Consider the following 18129-nt stretch of genomic DNA (forward strand, 5'->3'; position numbering starts at 1 on the left):
GTGGTGCAGTGGTTAGCATTGCCACCTCACAGCAAAAGGTTCTCTGGTTCAATCCTCGGCTGAGGTGCCTTCTGTGCAGAGTCTGCATGTCCTCCCTGTGGTTACGTGAGTTTCCTCCGGGTGCTCCGGTTTCCTCCCACATGCCAAAGACATGCTGTAGGTGGACTGGACACTCTAAAATAGCCCTAGGTGTGAGTGCATGTGTGTGCCTTCTGTGGAAGGTTGGGTGGCAACTCAACACGGTAAAAACTCCACTGCCAGTCATGAGTGGACAAGTGATCCGCTGTGGTGACCCCTAACCAGGAAAAGCCAGAAGAAGAAGATTCCCTGTTTTTAGCTACTCTTCCAGGGTTTCTTTTAGAGGGGAGCACAGCATTTAAGTGTAAAAGTTTGCTAAACTGCAAAAATATCATGCCTCAAAGGTGAAATTATACTGGATTGAAAACTGACTTTTTTGATAGCAACTGTGTTTTTTCTGAATTGTATTTGTTTGTCAATAAATATAATTTTAAGTCATAAAGCTGAATGGAGTGACTGCTTTGTTTCTCACAACTGATCATATATACTGTATTGGTGTTTTCAGTGGACAAAACCTTATAGTTTTTTTATACTGTGGACTTTCCCAAATGCTGCCTGCTTCCTTGGGTTATATTCCCCTTGAAGAAATCTCTGCTGTATCAAGGAGCTTACTAATTACTCTTGAATATAACTGGCTCTGTGTATGAAACCACTTCTTGTACATACTGACTATACATACTGAGCATTGTTTTACAAAGGGAGAAAATATTTGATACATTAATAAAATCTGCTGGTACCACTGCCCTTCAATAGAAGGGTACAGCAACTGACCAATGCCTGGTCAGTCTTCAGGAGAGATGTGCAGTCTCTGATTGACACTTAGGAGAGCTTCAGGGAAAAATGACCGATGCCTGGTCAGCCTCAAAGAGAAAAGAGATCAACACTAGCCCCACCTCCAGTCAGCCATGCTATTGTGTGAATCACTCACCTGCATAAATTTCTTCCCACAGGCATTTCAGGGGAGAGCACATGGCTGATCCATCAGACCTTGTAGTAAGAGGAATTCTTATATATCTAAAATTAAAACTGCTTTAAATAATCAATTTAATGCCTAACAGCTGCCTCCCTTTTAATATTGGCTTATATATCTATCTATATCTATCACTCTCTCTCTCTCTCTGTATATATATATATATATATATATATATGGTTTCACTTCATAATCATGAATTGCTGAAATATCGAATTTCAGCAATTCGTGTCCATGAAGCCGAAACTTCAAAATAACAACAGTGCATAAGCGCAAACAGGACTATGTCGAATTTGCACTTATGCATTTACGTTATCTTACGAATGTGTTTGGCTGGGATGATGTCTGCAGTTTAAAGTGAGTATGTGTGCGTGAGTGTTTTTGTAACTTGTACGAATGGGTTAGGGTAGGGAGGTGGAGGTATGAGTGCGTGTTTTGGCTGTGTGTGATTTTTTCCTTTTTTTTACTGTTTGTGTGATCTCGGAGTTAGTATATATAAGTAGGGGGGTGGGGGTGCAGGGGGGGCTTTCCCCACTGCATTTGTGTAGTGTAGGTCTGTGTCTGTGTGGTGTTTTGTTGTATGTAATTGTTTTGTGGTGTAGGTGTTATGCTTTGTGTGTTGTGTGCTGTATGCTCTGCATTCAATGTTGTGGTTTCGTGATTGTGAAGTGTCAGTGTTGTGATGGTCTCGGCTGGAGTGTGGGGAGTGCCTTCTGTGTGGAGACTGCATGTCCTCCCCGCGGTTTGGTGGAATTTGAAAGACATGCGTAAATGGGAGCGCCTTCTTTGAAAGTTAGACGTCGAGCTGGTACCACGGCATTCCTGAAAATCTACTGCCAATCATTAGCATACTGGAGTTCCGCTGTGGCAACCTTTAACCGGGAAAAGCCAAAAGACAAACAACAACAGTCGAAATGCTGAAATTCGATATTTCAGCATTTCGGCAATATGAAGTGAAACTATATATATATATATATATATATATATATATATATATATATATATGTACATATATATATATATATATATATATATATATATGTATATATATATATATATATATATATATATATATATATATATATATATATATATATATATATATATGTGTGTGTGTGTGTGTGTGTGTGTGTATATATATATATATATAAATACATGGGTTCCCTATAGAATTTCGAAGCTTAAAACTTCGAGATTCATATGATTGAAAACCATATGATCGAAGTTTTAAAACTTCGAAATCCTGAATAGAGATCATCATACAGAGTGGAATAGGAGATTACCCTTTTCCTCACTGTAGTGCAATCTCGGAGTTGGTATATTTAAGTAGCTGGGGGTGTGGGAGGTGCAGAGGGGCTTGCCCCCCTGCAAAAACATGTTTTCGTGTTTTGTGATGTGTTGACTGCTTTTTGGGGGTGGTTCTTAATTTCGAGATTCCAAGATCTTGAAGTTCTGAATTCGATATTCTGAATCTCGGGATTGTGGTCTTTCGAAATTAAGACGTGAATCCATATATATATATGTGTGTGTGTGTGTGTGTGTGTGTGTGTGTGTATATATATATATATATATATATATATATATATTTATATATTCACAGGTCTGCAAACTGATTGTATCACTATCAAATGAATAAATAAATACAGTTATGCATGTATCCATAAAGTCAGTCTTTTCTCCAGAGAATGCACACTGACATTATTCACTAATGTTTAAAAATGCAAATCCTTTGATGTGTTGAATGCCCTGTAATAAGTGATTCACATTATACAGATATTGTGGTTTTAAAAGTTCATGGTTTACTGCATAATTTTTGTGTGTGTTTTTTTATCTGTTCAGGTATATTTACATCAATAATGTCGGCTGCTTTAATAAGGCACTATGAACATCTATATGTTTGTTTTTTAATTGAATAAAGCAGATGTGTGCCACTTATTTTTTATATTTTTTTGTTGGTTTCTCATTACATTTTTCATTGATTTTAATTAGTGCTTCTTCAGTTCCCTTTATCTGAAAGTCAGCAGCAAAACAGAAACTTGCCCTTTTATTTTATACACAACACCATCTGCACTGAGGTATAAGCCTATGTCTCACAGTGGCCTTATGGTAATATTAGGTGTGTTCTATGTCTTCTACCAATGTGACAAAATGTTTAAGTAGGACGCTTATGAAATCCAATTTCTTTGTGAATGTCAGTGACAGAAATGCATTCTCATTATGTTAGGTATCACTACTATGGGATTGCAGTGAAAGAAAGCTCTCAGTATTATGATGTGATGTATTCCAAAAAAGGAGCAGCTTGGGTAAATGAGACAGGGAAGAAGGAGGTCACAAAACAGACAGTGGCATATTCACCACGCTCCAAACTCGGAACGTTGTTGCCAGAGTTTCCAAATGTCAAAGATCTAAATCTGCCAGCAAGCCTGCCAGAGGAGAAGGTAAACATCTTTTAAATAACATCTCCATTTGCTTCCCTTTGCATCTTTTGCAAAAGCTGTCCAAGAACTAGAAGACTTTGTTAGAGCATGGTCTAGTTAATAAGATCTTTTCAGCTTCATTTATATGAAACTTAATTGTTCTTTTTCTTTGTATACATAATAGATCTGTATTTATTGCTGTTTAACATTTTAGACTTGAACAAAATGTGTTAAGATTGAAAGGTTGTTTCAGATGCTTAAGTTTTGCATGTTATTATTATCTTTTGCTGTAATAAAAGAAAAAAAAGATGAATTCAGCCTGATAATAAAAGTGGAAAGAGATATAAGCAACCTTTAAAAGGGGGTGGTAATTGTAAAAATGTCAGCCTGCTAGAATACATGGGGAATGTTTCCAGAATGCAGTAAAACTGCTCTTCAGATCATCAGTGGGAACAAGCTGATAGAACCTGGGTGGTATAGGAAAGGGGTGAAAACAACATGGTAGATTAAATAATTAGAGATCGAAATGAAATGCCTGAATAAAAACATAAACAGTAAGGTTAACTGTAAGCTATGTATCAAGACAGTTACTTAAACATGTAAATTAAGCACATAAACTGACAGCTGGAAGATTCTAATGGTCACCAATAATATTTTCCTTCACAGAGGAACACGATATGTTTTTAACTGGTATAAAGTGATTCATGCAGAGCAGGGACGAGTTTACTGGAGGGCAGCAAATAAAATGTTTTACCAAGTGCATCTAGTTTCAGATAGAACATTTAAAATGTATGTGTACTTTTACAGCTATGTTGCAATTTACAGATCAGATATGGTCAAACAGTATTTAAGAAAAATGTAATTCTGATAGGTATTAAAAATCCACTACCAATCATTAGCGGACCGGAGTTCTGCTGTGGCGACCCCTAACCGGGAAAAGCCGAAAGACACAAACAATTAAATATTATAACTATAGTAACACTAGAAACTATTACTGCCAAACCTGACAGGTACAGTCTTTCATAGAAAATCATAAGAAAGTCAAACATTTAATTTAGATTGGTTGTAGTGCACGTTTTGGAGGCTTAATATCTACATAGATGACAGCAATGTGGTAGATAAAAAGACAAACAAGTATAAAATTTAAGCTGAAATCCTTATCCAAACACTTGGTCTAAGTACCCCATCTGTGTCGCACACCTTCATCTTTTTCTCCATATTGCTGTTTTCGCTCATCTGACATTGACTTTTGACAATTTTCTTGGATACTGAATTCTTTGAGGTGGAATCTGTTATACGTATCACAAGACTCTGCTGTCTGATGTGAAACATACAGAAGGAGACATCACCTTACAAAGCAAAATATTCCTATCGCTTTATAAAACTTGCTGGTAAGTCTGCATCTGGGTACCATATACAGTATGAGCAGCAGATTTATGAAGACAGTATACAGATGTAGATAGGCTGGTATACATGTATGCATCGTCCTCTCTGTAAGCAAGGAGCCATGAATACGGTGTATCTGTAGTGTCTGGTACACTGGACTGACCTGCATCCATGCAAATAAGTTCTAGGTGCCCACCAGCACCCTCGGTGGGTATACAGAAATCTACAAGTAATGTTACCATCCAGGGAAAGAGTAACAGTCATTATCTTCCCCAGCAATTTCTCATGCTGAAAGCTCTATAATATGCACAAACCTCTTTATTGTCAAGTGTAGCCTTCAACAGATATCTCTACAGTCACACATCACAGAAATAATGTCCCTGTCACACAGCATGCCCCTCTCCCAAAACAATTCATCTTCTCAATCAATAGAACATCAAAGTTACACACCTGTCTGCCCAGCCCAGCTGCATGTTGATAAGCTAACATTTCTGAATCAGTGGATGCATAGTTCTCATTTCACTGCATGCTGATATTTTGCATTTTATTGCATTGCATTGAATCTAGGTTGATTTATCATATCATCTGTTTTTTTTCAGTCTTGACAAGCCTGTTTTGATCACTTTCATTTCAGGCTGTCTGTTTTCACTACTGCAGCTTTATGACATCTGCAGACATAAAGAGTTTGCTCTCATCCCACTGTAGTGTCACTGGTAAGGACATAAAACAGGTTGTAGTACTGCTGATTATGAAACCACAAAGCATCACAGAAGAAAGAACACCTGTTCTCACTGGCATTTCAGTATGTCCATATGTCAGAACTTGTTTTGTTGCATATGTTTTGGGATTGCAGCAGTCAGAGAACATGGAAGAGGTGTATTTCTGTGTTTCTTTTATTCTGTGGGAGCAGAGTTACATGAATGTCTAGATGTTTTAGCTCAGATTATCTGTGCCATGACTAAGTGAGCTGTGATTAATTGTAGTAAATCCAAAATAAGACCAAGTCTGGTGCTGTACCTGCTACTACTCTCATCTGGTTTTCAAGGGGACACTTACAAATGATTCTGCAAGTTGATCTAACTCAGGCAACTGGTCCAAAAGCCACCCCTATACCATCTGAGCTATCTGAGCTTTGTAAACGTGCATCCCCCAGAAAGCCAAATCTATAATCTGTCAGCTGGGCAAAGAAAATATTATGTTCTCTGACATTACTTTCTCACTGTGAACATTGCTGTTTTGAATATTGTCTCTTAGTTTATTTAGTAATTCTATCTTTCTAACTACTGAGGTCAAAATAACATGTGATTAGCCAGCATTTGTGCCCAAGCTTCTGTGAAGAGAAACCACATCATTATGCCTTTATAAAATGAATACTGTAGTTTCTTTAATATTTCCAAAGGGGAACTTCCACGACATCTCTGTTTCGTGGATCCCATTGGGTTGATTGATCCGATCTTCATCAGATTTAGGAACTCTTTCAGGAACCTTTCTTCTTTGAACGGACTTACAATTGTCACCACATCTGCAATGCTATCATTTGAAATATGTACTTCTTTCTCTCTCTCTCTTTTTTTTTTTTTTTTTGTGAATTTCAAGTGAAGTTATTCTATTAGCATTTGTGCATTTTTACTGTCATGCTTTGCTCGCTTCAGTTACTCTTTATTACCTTATTAACAAATAGTCAGCTCTGGAAGAAGAGTTTATGAAACCATAACTATGAAGCTATTTTGTAATCTTTGCTAATCCATCAATAAAGCATTACATTGTTATAGCTTTTCTTTTCTTTTTTTTGTTTTTTTTTTTTTTTTGCTTATTTTGGCAAATAGATTGGTTGGCTAAGATTAAGTTGCTGCTTTTTCAGTCACAACCTAGATTTTCTTCATGATTGTCTGCAATGCTTAGAAGTAAAATATAGTTAAAGTCAATCGGAAAATTCAGAGATAAATTCAATACTGTTCCACAGAAGGGCTTTCTTTGCTGCGTGTGATTCTCATAAAGGGTTTCATCCACTTCCAAATAAAGATGGACCATAACTGTTGAAATAGCTTCTGTACTTCCGTTGTTTCATGTTCTGAAATTCTATGCCATGCTTTTTTGAGTCTTTATACCACCTGAATGCATTTTTAACACAGCCTTCTACATCACTTTGTCAGAACCATAAAACTTTTTCTAATACTTATGTGATCAAAATATTTCTCAGAATAAAAGGTTTCTTGACTCTGTTGTGGAGTTTTATTTTTGTTACTTTGCTCAAGACCAAACTACTACTTTTTCCCCATATCCCTCTCTCATGAAAAAATGAAATGTAAAGTCCTCTCTCTTGATAATATAGCCATCGAAGTCACTTCTCATAGCAAATTATGGGGTGATAGAGACTGATAAGCTTACATTCACCATGCTAACACCTACACTCGTCACTACTTATTATCTCCCCACACATCTTTATGGCACTCCCATCCTTACTAACTACCAGGCTTCACATAAATTAAAATCTGAACAATGCTATAACAAGGTTGCTAAATTTGCAAGCTCCTATGTGCCTACAAAGCTATCAAATCGGATGGGCATTGTCTATACTCGTACAAAGTTGCTAAGGCCTGGAACTCTTTACCTTTAACCATCAGGTCATCTATATCTATATCTATATCAGTCACAGAAAAACTCCACAAAAACAGTATAGTGAGAAGACTTACCCTGGAGCCATCAGTTGAACGGCAGAGGTCTTACAAATGAGGCATGATACCGCTCTTTTGATTTTTTCTTCAGCTCCTTTTTGCAGGTACATTTCAGGACTATTCTCTCCCAAGCTGGTTCTGAATCATGTTATCTAATGCCTACTTTGCAGTGAACATGAAGAAATAAGCTGCTCTTGGTTATTTATTTCTGTTTGTTTGCTTAGATACAATATTATTAAATTAATTACAGTTTTCAGTCCAACGTTACAAAAAAAATCACCATTTTTGTTAAACTAAAGAAGTCTGCTACCATTTTCTTCCCATTTCATCCCCTGGGTGAGGATCTGGACACCACCCCCGACCACTACCACATGAACTTTGTTATAATTTCCTGTTTCTGAAGCATTCATAATGGTTTCTTGCCTGCACTTTTGATCATCTTTTGATTTTTGCCTCTTTTTTACTTAGACATACTGCTTCTATTTTCTTTTAACTTTTCTGTCACTCCCACAGATTGCAAGTATAGAGCTACTTTTACATGCAGACAATGATATAGGAGCTTTTCTCTCCAGGCCTCCACCAGATAATGAATTTTAACAAAAAAGAATGCCTCTGCAACAGCACTCAAAGACTGCCACAAAACACTTCAAAATTCTAAACAATATCGAAAATGTATTAAATTATTAAACGTGTTCATCTTAACTAAGACCATCAGGATAATACATACTTTTCAATGAAAATGATATTTATAGAAATTTTCAAACATTTCAATTAGAAACCAGAAATTTCAGCACTTCCTACTATATCCCAAAAATTTAAAGTTATAGTCCACTAGTTGCTTCTTGAATATGCACACATAAAATATAATCATACAAAAATAATACCAAGTGTTTAAAAATCTATTACAATAAACCTAACATTATCTAATATTCACAGCTCATAAATTTTTTTAAATTTATTAATATAATACCATTGTCTATTTAAACATTTTTTCTGCTCATTACAATTTTTAAAAACCCTTAGATTGTAATACCAAAATACATAAAAACGAATTGTATGAGTCACAATAATGTCACACTACCATTAAATCAATCTTACAAAGTTAATGCTTGCATTTTCAAAACAGGAGCTAAGGAAATCTGGTCATTAACACCTGGTAGAACATGGAGCTAAGGAAATCTGGTCATTAACACCTGGTAGAACACGGAGCTAAGGAAATCTGGTCATTAACACCTGGTAAAACATGGAGTTAAGGAAATTTGGTCATTAACACCTGGTAGAACACGGAGCTAAGGAAATCTGGTCATTAACTCCCGGTAGAACATGGAGCTAAGGAAATCTGGTCATTAACACCTGGTAGAACACAGAGCTAAGGAAATGTGGTCATTAACACCTGGTAGAACATGGAGCTAAGGAAATCTGGTCATTAACACCTGGTAGAACATGGAGCTAAGGAAATCTGGTCATTAACACCTGGTAGAACACAGAGCTAAGGAAATGTGGTCATTAACACCTGGTAGAACATGGAGCTAAGGAAATCTGGTCATTAACACCTGGTAGAACATGGAGCTAAGGAAATGTGGTCATTAACACCTGGTAGAATACAGAGTTGGAAATGTGGTCATTAACACCTGGTAGAATACAGAGTTAAGGAAATGTGGTCATTAACACCTGGTAGAACATGGAGCTAAGGAAATCTGGTCATTAACACCTGGTAGAACACGGAGCTAAAGAAACCTGGTCATTGACACCTGGTAAAACATGGAGTTAAGGAAATTTGGTCATTAACACCTGGTAGAACACGGAGCTAAGGAAATCTGGTCATTAACACCTGGTAGAACACAGAGCTAAGGAAATCTGGTCATTAACACCTGGTAGAACACAGAGCTAAGGAAATGTGGTCATTAACACCTGGTAGAACATGGAGCTAAGGAAATCTGGTCATTAACACCTGGTAGAACAAGGAGTTAAAGAAATCTGGTCATTGACACCTGGTAGAACACGGAGCTAAGGAAATCTGGTCATTAACACCTGGTAGAACATAAGCATTGAGTTGCAACTTCCAAACCAATTCCTGATATTCTAATAAATTCTCCCACTGACTCTCACTTAGATAAACTTCCCTAATTATGAAACATGAATACATAGATAAATACAGACATCCTTAATGCATCAAGATCTTTACCATCCTCATCACAATATACAGTAAATGCTTTAGACTAGGGTCCCAAATTTCAATTTCAAATAGAAACTCAGCTGTAGAGTAAAAAAAAGTAGGCTATAAAGGTAGTAGACTACATTTTAAAATGAAAGGGCATGGGTCAAATTACCTTGTTCACTGACTAGGCACCATTTTCTATTCTGAACCTGAAGAAAGCTGCATGCAAAGCAAGCACAGAGACAGGTCAGAAGTAATGCAGTGTTAACTGTGATACTGTTGCCAAGTGTAGTGTTTTAATTCTCTGCATGCCCATGCATGTCTCCAGGCTGGACATGAGTATATGGGTTGGATAGACACAGCATTAGGGTTTTGAATCTTGTGTTGCATGGAGTCTATCATGCGTGTACTGGTAGTATTTACTTCAACAGTAAGCAATATTTCCCAACGAGGGATCCAAGTGCTTCTAGTGTAAGCTTTTGTTAGAATAATTGCGGGGCCACATAAAAGGATTTTTTAGCAGTCTAGCTGTTTTCACAACAATGTTACACCTAACTTCTTAGAACTCGTGTTTCTAATTGCTTGTTTTTAACTACATTTATAGGTTTCTACGTTTATTATGATGTACAGAACTCACTGTCAGAGGATACTGGACACTGTCATAAGGGCAAACTTTGATGAGGTGAGATGAGGTATCTATAAATGGGATACACTATAATATACTCTTAAACTGTTTAATGTTTCTGTTTGTTGGCTGTTCCCTTCATTAACTTTATTTTTAGCAAAAGAACATTTAAGAACATTCTGAATAGGCAGCCTGTACTTGTCATCACCTATAGGAGTACAGGTGTGACGTCACTAAGTGTGCATTTTCTTTTTACCTAAGATGCTGGCAGTTACAACAAGTTGCAGACAAGTACTGGTGCACATGCACTCAACCATCAACTATTCCATTTATGAAGAAATTACATCTGGGACTACCTGGTTTATACTCACAAACCCATAACTCGATAGCTGGCGGAGGAGAATTCCTAAAGACGGTTTAGTCCCACTTTTTCTCTTTTTCGTCCATTCCTCCCACCTACTCACTTCTTCTAAGCTATACTTGAGAATCTCCTCTGTGTTTATGTTAAGGAACTGCTATCACACAAGACCAAGTCCTAAAAATGCTATCAAAAATTAAAAGGACTGACAATATCCCTGGATACATCTTAAATAACATGAAGCATGATTTAGCCACACCCCTAACAACACTGTTCAATCACAGCCTCCATACAGGTTTTGTACCAAGTGAATGGAGAACAGCTATAGTCATTCCCCTGCATAAGGGTGGACCTTCCACAAACAGAGACAGTTACACGCCCATAAGTTTAACCAGTCTCATATGTAAAGCCATGGAAAGACTTATCCGGGAATGAATCAATTAGGACACAGGGAACCTCCAAACACTGTTTGGATTCATCAAGGGCAGGTCATGCTTCCTCAACATAATGCATTTTCTTGAAAAGGTCACCAAAGCAGTGGATGTAGGCAAAATGGTACACACTGCATACCTCAATCTAGCCAAAGCTTTTGATACAATTCCCCACTCAGATATAGTACAAAAGCTAAATAAACTGAGAATAAACCCTATGTCACCCCCATGCATTGCCAACTGACTCACAGATAAGACATAGATAATCAAAATAGGGGAAGTTACCTCCAGAAAGAGATCAGTCAGCAGTGGAATCCCTCATAGTTCTCTGCTGGGACCTCTTCTAATTGGCATCTTCTTTTCCAAAGTAAAAGCCAATACAAAAGGGCTCTGGCTGATTAAGTTTGCATTGAAGGTTTGTCTCAAATAAATAAATGATCCCAAAATTCTGGACTGAAACTAAATGCCAAAAAATGCATTATTGTATCCTTTGGGAGGTTATCTACTCCAGGGAACTACCACACTAACAATACACCCCTAAGAGTTGACCCAGTTGTTCGGGATTTGGGAACAGTGACCTAACTTTTGACTAACGTGTGTCTTTTGTTGTAAGAAAGCCCTTCTGCACTACACAGCTTATGAAAAAAGAGATTGTGTCTAGATCTAGAGATGTCATTGTCACCCTTTAGTCAGTTCTCATTCGGCTAGTCATTATATATAATGCCCCCTTTGGCATGTATCTGTTCAGATAAATGCAACAACTGGAATGCCTGCATAGATACCTTACTAAAAGGCCCTGTCACTATACTCAGTATCCTACAGACTGCTAAAGGTGACCTGTGTCCTCTACCCCACTACTGATGGATTTACTGCACATCAACAAGTCAAATGACATCAGAAATGCTTGGTCTAGGGAACTAAACCTCTTCTGCAACATCAACAGAAAGGTTAGGAGAAACAGGTATATCTCACAGATGATACTACTGCTGTGGAACAGACTCCCCATCCATGAAAAAAAAAAGTTCACCTCTGTCCATAGTCAAGTGCAACTTAGATCTATGAATGGGAAACAGAAATTTTAACCCAGGGCTGCCCCCTGTACTACTAATGGACAGAAGCAGCTCCTAAATGCTGTATCCCATGCATGGGTCCCCTCAAATTATCTTTGGTATGATCCCATTTATTCTCATTAGGTTAATATATAATTATGGACCATGGGATAGGTAAGGCCAATATTTAACCAAATGGTATAGGTTATTTAAGCATAAAAAATAAATTGGCTAGGCTTAAAATATTCTGCAAAGGCAGCTAGCCTAGTACTTACCTATGAATCAGTTTAATTCCACTAGGCATAGCCAATTTTTAGGAAAGAACTCAGCTGACACTTATACTACAGGAGGTATTTTAGGCAGGACACCATGAAACATCCCTACTTTCTTCAGTAAATACTATAGGATTTTTCACATCCACCTCGTCTACCATCAGCTTGGGTTGATGAGACTTTGGCATAACACCAGAAGACCTGTACCTCAGGTCACCCCTGTTATGTTACACTACAGTGTCAGTGCTGGAATATTAATCTAACTTGTCCTTGCTACAAAGTGAAGTTTGATAGCTCAGATATCAGTTTCATTTATATATGATAAAAATGTTCCAGGCAGAGAAAGAGAGATGTTGTATGCAATGTCAGTGTTTCAGGATTAACCAGACATGGCATGGGAAGAAATGAGTTGATAATTACTGGCTCACCTTTTTACCAGTGGGGACCTTGAGACCAACACTCTTTTCTCACTCCTGAGTGGTAATGAATGATCAGTAGGGGCAGTACTTAGGTCCTTAGAGAACCTGACATCATGAACAAGACCAAAAATATTGAAAAAAAAAAATAATCATCTCCAGGTTTTGATAAATACTCTCATACAAATTTAGATAATAGCTATCTTGACCATATCAAAATAAAATATAAAAACACATCATGAAAAATGCCTTTCCAACAGTTTAAAACTGGATGTAAAGACTGAAATAAAATAAGGAATATTTAATATTTAATATTACAAGACAACAGAAAAGTTGACTGAAAACAGAAAAAGAGGTAAATAAACAAATATGCAATTCCTGCCTGAGTGTCCAAGCGAACAGAAATTAACTGCTTTCTTTACCCTATTTCTTAAGTAGGTGCAGAAATGTATTCAGTCCCAGTGAAGGACTTATAAGAGATCAAACAGTCATAATAAGTGGAGACTCACTGGTCTCTTCATGACAGAATGCATGAAGGGCAGAAGCATCTTTCCAGTGCACTTTCTCATAGATGTCAACTCCAGGACTTGTTTATGTCCAGTAGTTATTAGATCCCTTCCTTATCTTGCCCCAGAATTATCACTTATCCTCCCTAATGTAACATACTTTGAAGTCAAGGTGACAAATGAATTCCACATTTTCCCTAAGACATCAGTTTGTAATCATTGCACATACAAATGACATCATAATGACATATTATTAATGACACCATGCCCTCATAACATCAATTTGTATTAATTACTGATACAGGGACATCATGGTGATGTATGAATGCCACCATGCCCTCAAAATATCAGTTAGTATTCATTACCCATATAGTGACATCATGGTAATGCATGAATGTCATCATGCCCCCATAACATTAGTTTGTACTCATTATCCATACTGACATCATGGTGACATATGAATGTCACAGTGCCCTCCCCCAAATATATGAGTTTGTTTCCATTACCTGTATATTGGCATAATGGTAATTTATAAACGTCATGCTGCTCCCCAAGGACATCCGTTTGTATTAACTGCCCATTGAATGACATCACGGTGACATACAAATGCTGTAATTTCCTCAGCATTTTGTATTAATTACTCATACAATGACATCATGGTGACAATGCCCACAAAAAAATCGGTTTGTTTCCATTGTCATGCATGAACGCCATGATACCTCCCCACTAAGGACATCATTTTGTGTTTATTGCCCATACACTGACATTACAGTGACATACAAATGCAGTTATGTCCCCAAGTCATCAGTTTGTATTCATGATCATGAAGAGTGAATGCTGTGTGGTCCATGACAGGTAACCTGGACATATGACATCGAAGGTTAGAACAGACATTTAAGGAGGGATGTCAGGACATAGCTGATAGTAAGCAACCACTGTGGAAGATGAAATAATGTAAAACAAAAAAAAGTCATGAATGGGAGTCCTGCAGCAGCACAGGGTGCTAGATCTGGAGACCTAATTTAACTCATTATAGTCTAGTGATGCCTCCAGGTGTTTCTGCAGTTGCAGCCTACTGACGTTTATATTTGCATTAATAATTTAAAAACCATGGTACATACAAACTATTGACAGGTTTCATCTTAAAGCTTGTATGATGGGCAACACAGCTGCACTAATGTTTGACATCTGCCTAGTGCTGTTAGAGATTTTAAATGTTGTTCATATACTATTTATCTGGCCATAATTGTCATAAGTTTTTAAATATCTCAACAACAAAGTAAAGCAAACAGAACTATTTAGCCTCATATGAAAGCTTACAGATGGACAACTAAAATGCTGCTGACATTGTGTGTGTGAATGTGTGTGTGTGTGTGTGTGTGCGCGCGCGCGTGTGCATGCGCGTAACTTTAATGGTTACTGAGAAATTACAAGTTTTCTTTCCTAAAATATTGCAAAATTAATATCTACTGTGTTTATTATGACTTTAAAATTCAGTTTAATACTTAGAATTTAATCAATACTGTCATTATAATGATTTGTTTGTGCTGAACAGTTTGCCATTTACATTTCTTTAGTAACCCTTATGGCTTCAGAGATATCAATATTTGTTTGAAATGTGAGGACATAACTGTTTAGTCAAAAAAGCCCAAGTCATTAGAAGTTCGAGTATAAACGTAAAGAGCACCATTAGTATGAATGAGTTAAGGCACTGGGCTTATCCAAGGACCTTCTCTGTTATATTTTTTGTATATTCATAACATTGTAATTTTATGAATTTGCACATCTGTAATAGAAACAGTAAAATTCCACTTTTAATAAAAACACAACTGATTATTAATCAATCCCATTAAATTTAAAGGTTCTGCTATGATACGCCGACTTACTGAAAGTTGACATTTCAAAAGAACAACAACAAAAAAAGTCTGAAAACCAAGAAAGTGAAAAAATCTTTTAAACGACTCAACTGTACATATTTTTGCCTCATATCTTTGGTCCATTTCTCATAGACTTGCAGTTTTCTGGCATATTAGTGGCAAATAATTAAAGACTGAAGTTAGAAAATAATGACAGACATTTGAGTTTCAGACTTCATACCCTTCAGAAAATTCATGCTAATGTAAAACCTGTTATTCTATCAACTTTCTAAGCTTGTAAGAGCAATAGTTAAAAATTGTTCGTATTTTTGGGTCTTTATCCCACTTTTATTTATGCCTTTGTCCAGATTTCTTGCTCTAAGAGGTTGAGAGATATGTTCCTTGTCCCCAGATGTGAATTTGAAGAAGGGAATAATCTCCCTAAAAATCAAATTATCACTGGTAGACGATTAGAAATCTCACCGTCAGTGATTTACTATTAAGAAAAGAGTTCAGTGTTATACTGTTAGTCTGTGTTTTACTGAATGCTAATGATGCTAGTGCAAGACTGTGTAGAAAAGCCAACTTAAACACACTTTTATGAATTGAAACTCCTCTCTCTCTCTCTCTATATATATATATATATATATTATATATATATATATATATATATATATATATATATATATATATATATATATATATATATATATATATATATATATATATATATTATATAATATATATATATATATATATATATATATATACACACACACACACACACACACACACACACACACACACACACACACACACACACACACACACACACACACACACACATAACTTTAGCAAGAAATACCATATCATACTGAGATTTGTTGTTTGGGAAATTAAACTTCTAGATAGGAACTAAATCTGTAAAGTCTATCACCAAGTATTGTAACATATTCCAAACCACACTTAAACTAATGCCCTGCCTTAGGAATGGGGTCCATTCCTGTCAAGGTATGTAAAAAGTCTAAACATTTGGAGAAATTACATCAGCAGAAACCAAAATCAGAAATAAACACCATGCCATAAAACATGCATACACACGCACACACACACACACACACACACACACACATACCTCTTCCATATACAGTAATCTATTTATTTAATGCATGCTCACATGCACGTGCCTACACACACACACACACACACACACACACACACACCTCTCACATATACAGTAATATATTTACTTAATGCATATACATATAGGATGAGTTTGAGGGCTAATACTCTCACCCTAATCTCACCTTTATATTATACATCAGTGTTAAGGTTTTTAGCATCTCAAAGTAATTCATAGTGAGTAATTGCTGGCATGAACATAACTGACCTACCTTCCACTTGCCAACATACTGGATCTACGAGAATTCTTCTATCATTTATGTTTCATGAACTCCGAGTACTAATATTCAGGCAATCAGCTTTCAGTAGTGTACCTGTCTTTCTATATAATTTGTCTGATAATTGTTACTGTGTTATATTCTGAAGTTATGTGAAGAGTTTTAGCATTTGTAAGAGTTAAACTTCAAGCCTGCTGACTCATTTTGCTGTTGCATATTAAGTCAGTATACAAATTATAAGCAAAATAAATGAAGGCATTTTTATATAACAGATGACAGTTTCCATTTCTAGAAACCTGTGCCTGTGTAAATTAATAAAATAGAATTTCAGATATGCATTTATACTGCAGAAGACTAACAACATCATAAATCTGTTAATTGTAAAAAGAAAATATGCTGCATGGGAAATGATTTTACCGACATACTGCTGCTGTGGGCGATCTATGTGCCATATTTAAAATATGCACTATCAGGAGCGGGGATTAAGTTGGATTAGCCCATTTATTTCTATATTTTCACCATATATATAGCTACTTTATTTTATTTTATTTATTTTTTTTTATCATTATGTCTCACCAAATCAGGTACAAAGTTTTCTTCTGCACTTTTGGCAAGGGATGCCTCCCCACATGCTTCCGGTGTTAGGATCCTCAACGGTGGTGAATATTGTCGGTGTCTGTGACTCCATTTTGTACAAAGCCATTTCTGGGGTCCTCATGCCAACTGTTTTGCAAGCATTGCCAGACAGGTCAGTGGGTTTCTGAAAAGTAGGAGATGATGTAATGTAATTTTACTGATAGCATACAGGTTCTGAGATACTGGAATACAGACAACTGAATTAACAATGTTAACTATATAATGCTAAGAAGTCACTAGAACTCAGAAAGTGTTATGGCTTTAAATATAGCTATAACCCCATTTTTGTGAATTGCTTTATTACAGTCTTATTAAGAGGATGGATGAATCTGTTAGTACTCACACTAGTCCTTCTTTGTAGTTTCAAACAAGCAAGTGTAAAGTGGTTGCTGGAATGAAATTGTTAAAATGTATGGTGTATTTGGTTTTCTCACTGTTGGAATTTTAGAAAGGGTCTGAGAAAATCACAATAAAAATATGTTTCTCTTTGGATTTCTCACAAATAAATTCTAATAGGGATCTGTCAAAATAATTGCATCTCTTAAATACACTAACTTTCAGGAGAAATGTTCAAAATCACACACTCATATCCAGATACAAATTGTGCAGCTGTGGTGTGCAAGGCAGCTTGTGACATAGTGTCTGACAAAGTTCTCTGTCTGATGTCCTGATTTCTTGACAGTTGTTTGTTATTGGAAAAAAAACTGTGCTATACATTTTTGCACTCCTTAATCTCATCTGAAGAAAATGTTGCCATGAATGCACTAGAAATTTTATGTGCCACTAGGGAATATGTTCCATCAGTGGAATGAAAGAACTCATCTGGGTGTCAGTGCAAATATTAAAAACTACATCCAGCATGGAACAATTCTCTAAATAATTCTGATTTGAAAGTT

At 36.4% G+C, this 18129-nt stretch overlaps 1 protein-coding gene across 2 annotated transcripts in view; it reads left to right on the forward strand.

Annotated features, from left to right (window-relative positions):
• RFX4 (regulatory factor X4) overlaps positions 1–18129 on the forward strand; it is a 690122-nt gene that overhangs the window by 381110 nt on the left and 290883 nt on the right. For both annotated transcript variants that reach the window (XM_044088142.1, XM_044088143.1), the window contains exons 6-8: positions 3273–3486; positions 10289–10366; positions 17182–17345. In XM_044088142.1, coding sequence (XP_043944077.1) covers positions 3273–3486; positions 10289–10366; positions 17182–17345 — 456 coding nt within the window. The remainder of the gene's footprint in view (positions 1–3272; positions 3487–10288; positions 10367–17181; positions 17346–18129) is intronic.

Source organism: Protopterus annectens, chromosome 11.part0, assembly GCF_019279795.1.
Source record: "Protopterus annectens isolate FY-2018-M chromosome 11.part0, PAN1.0, whole genome shotgun sequence".
NCBI classification, from domain to species: Eukaryota; Metazoa; Chordata; order Ceratodontiformes; family Protopteridae; genus Protopterus; species Protopterus annectens.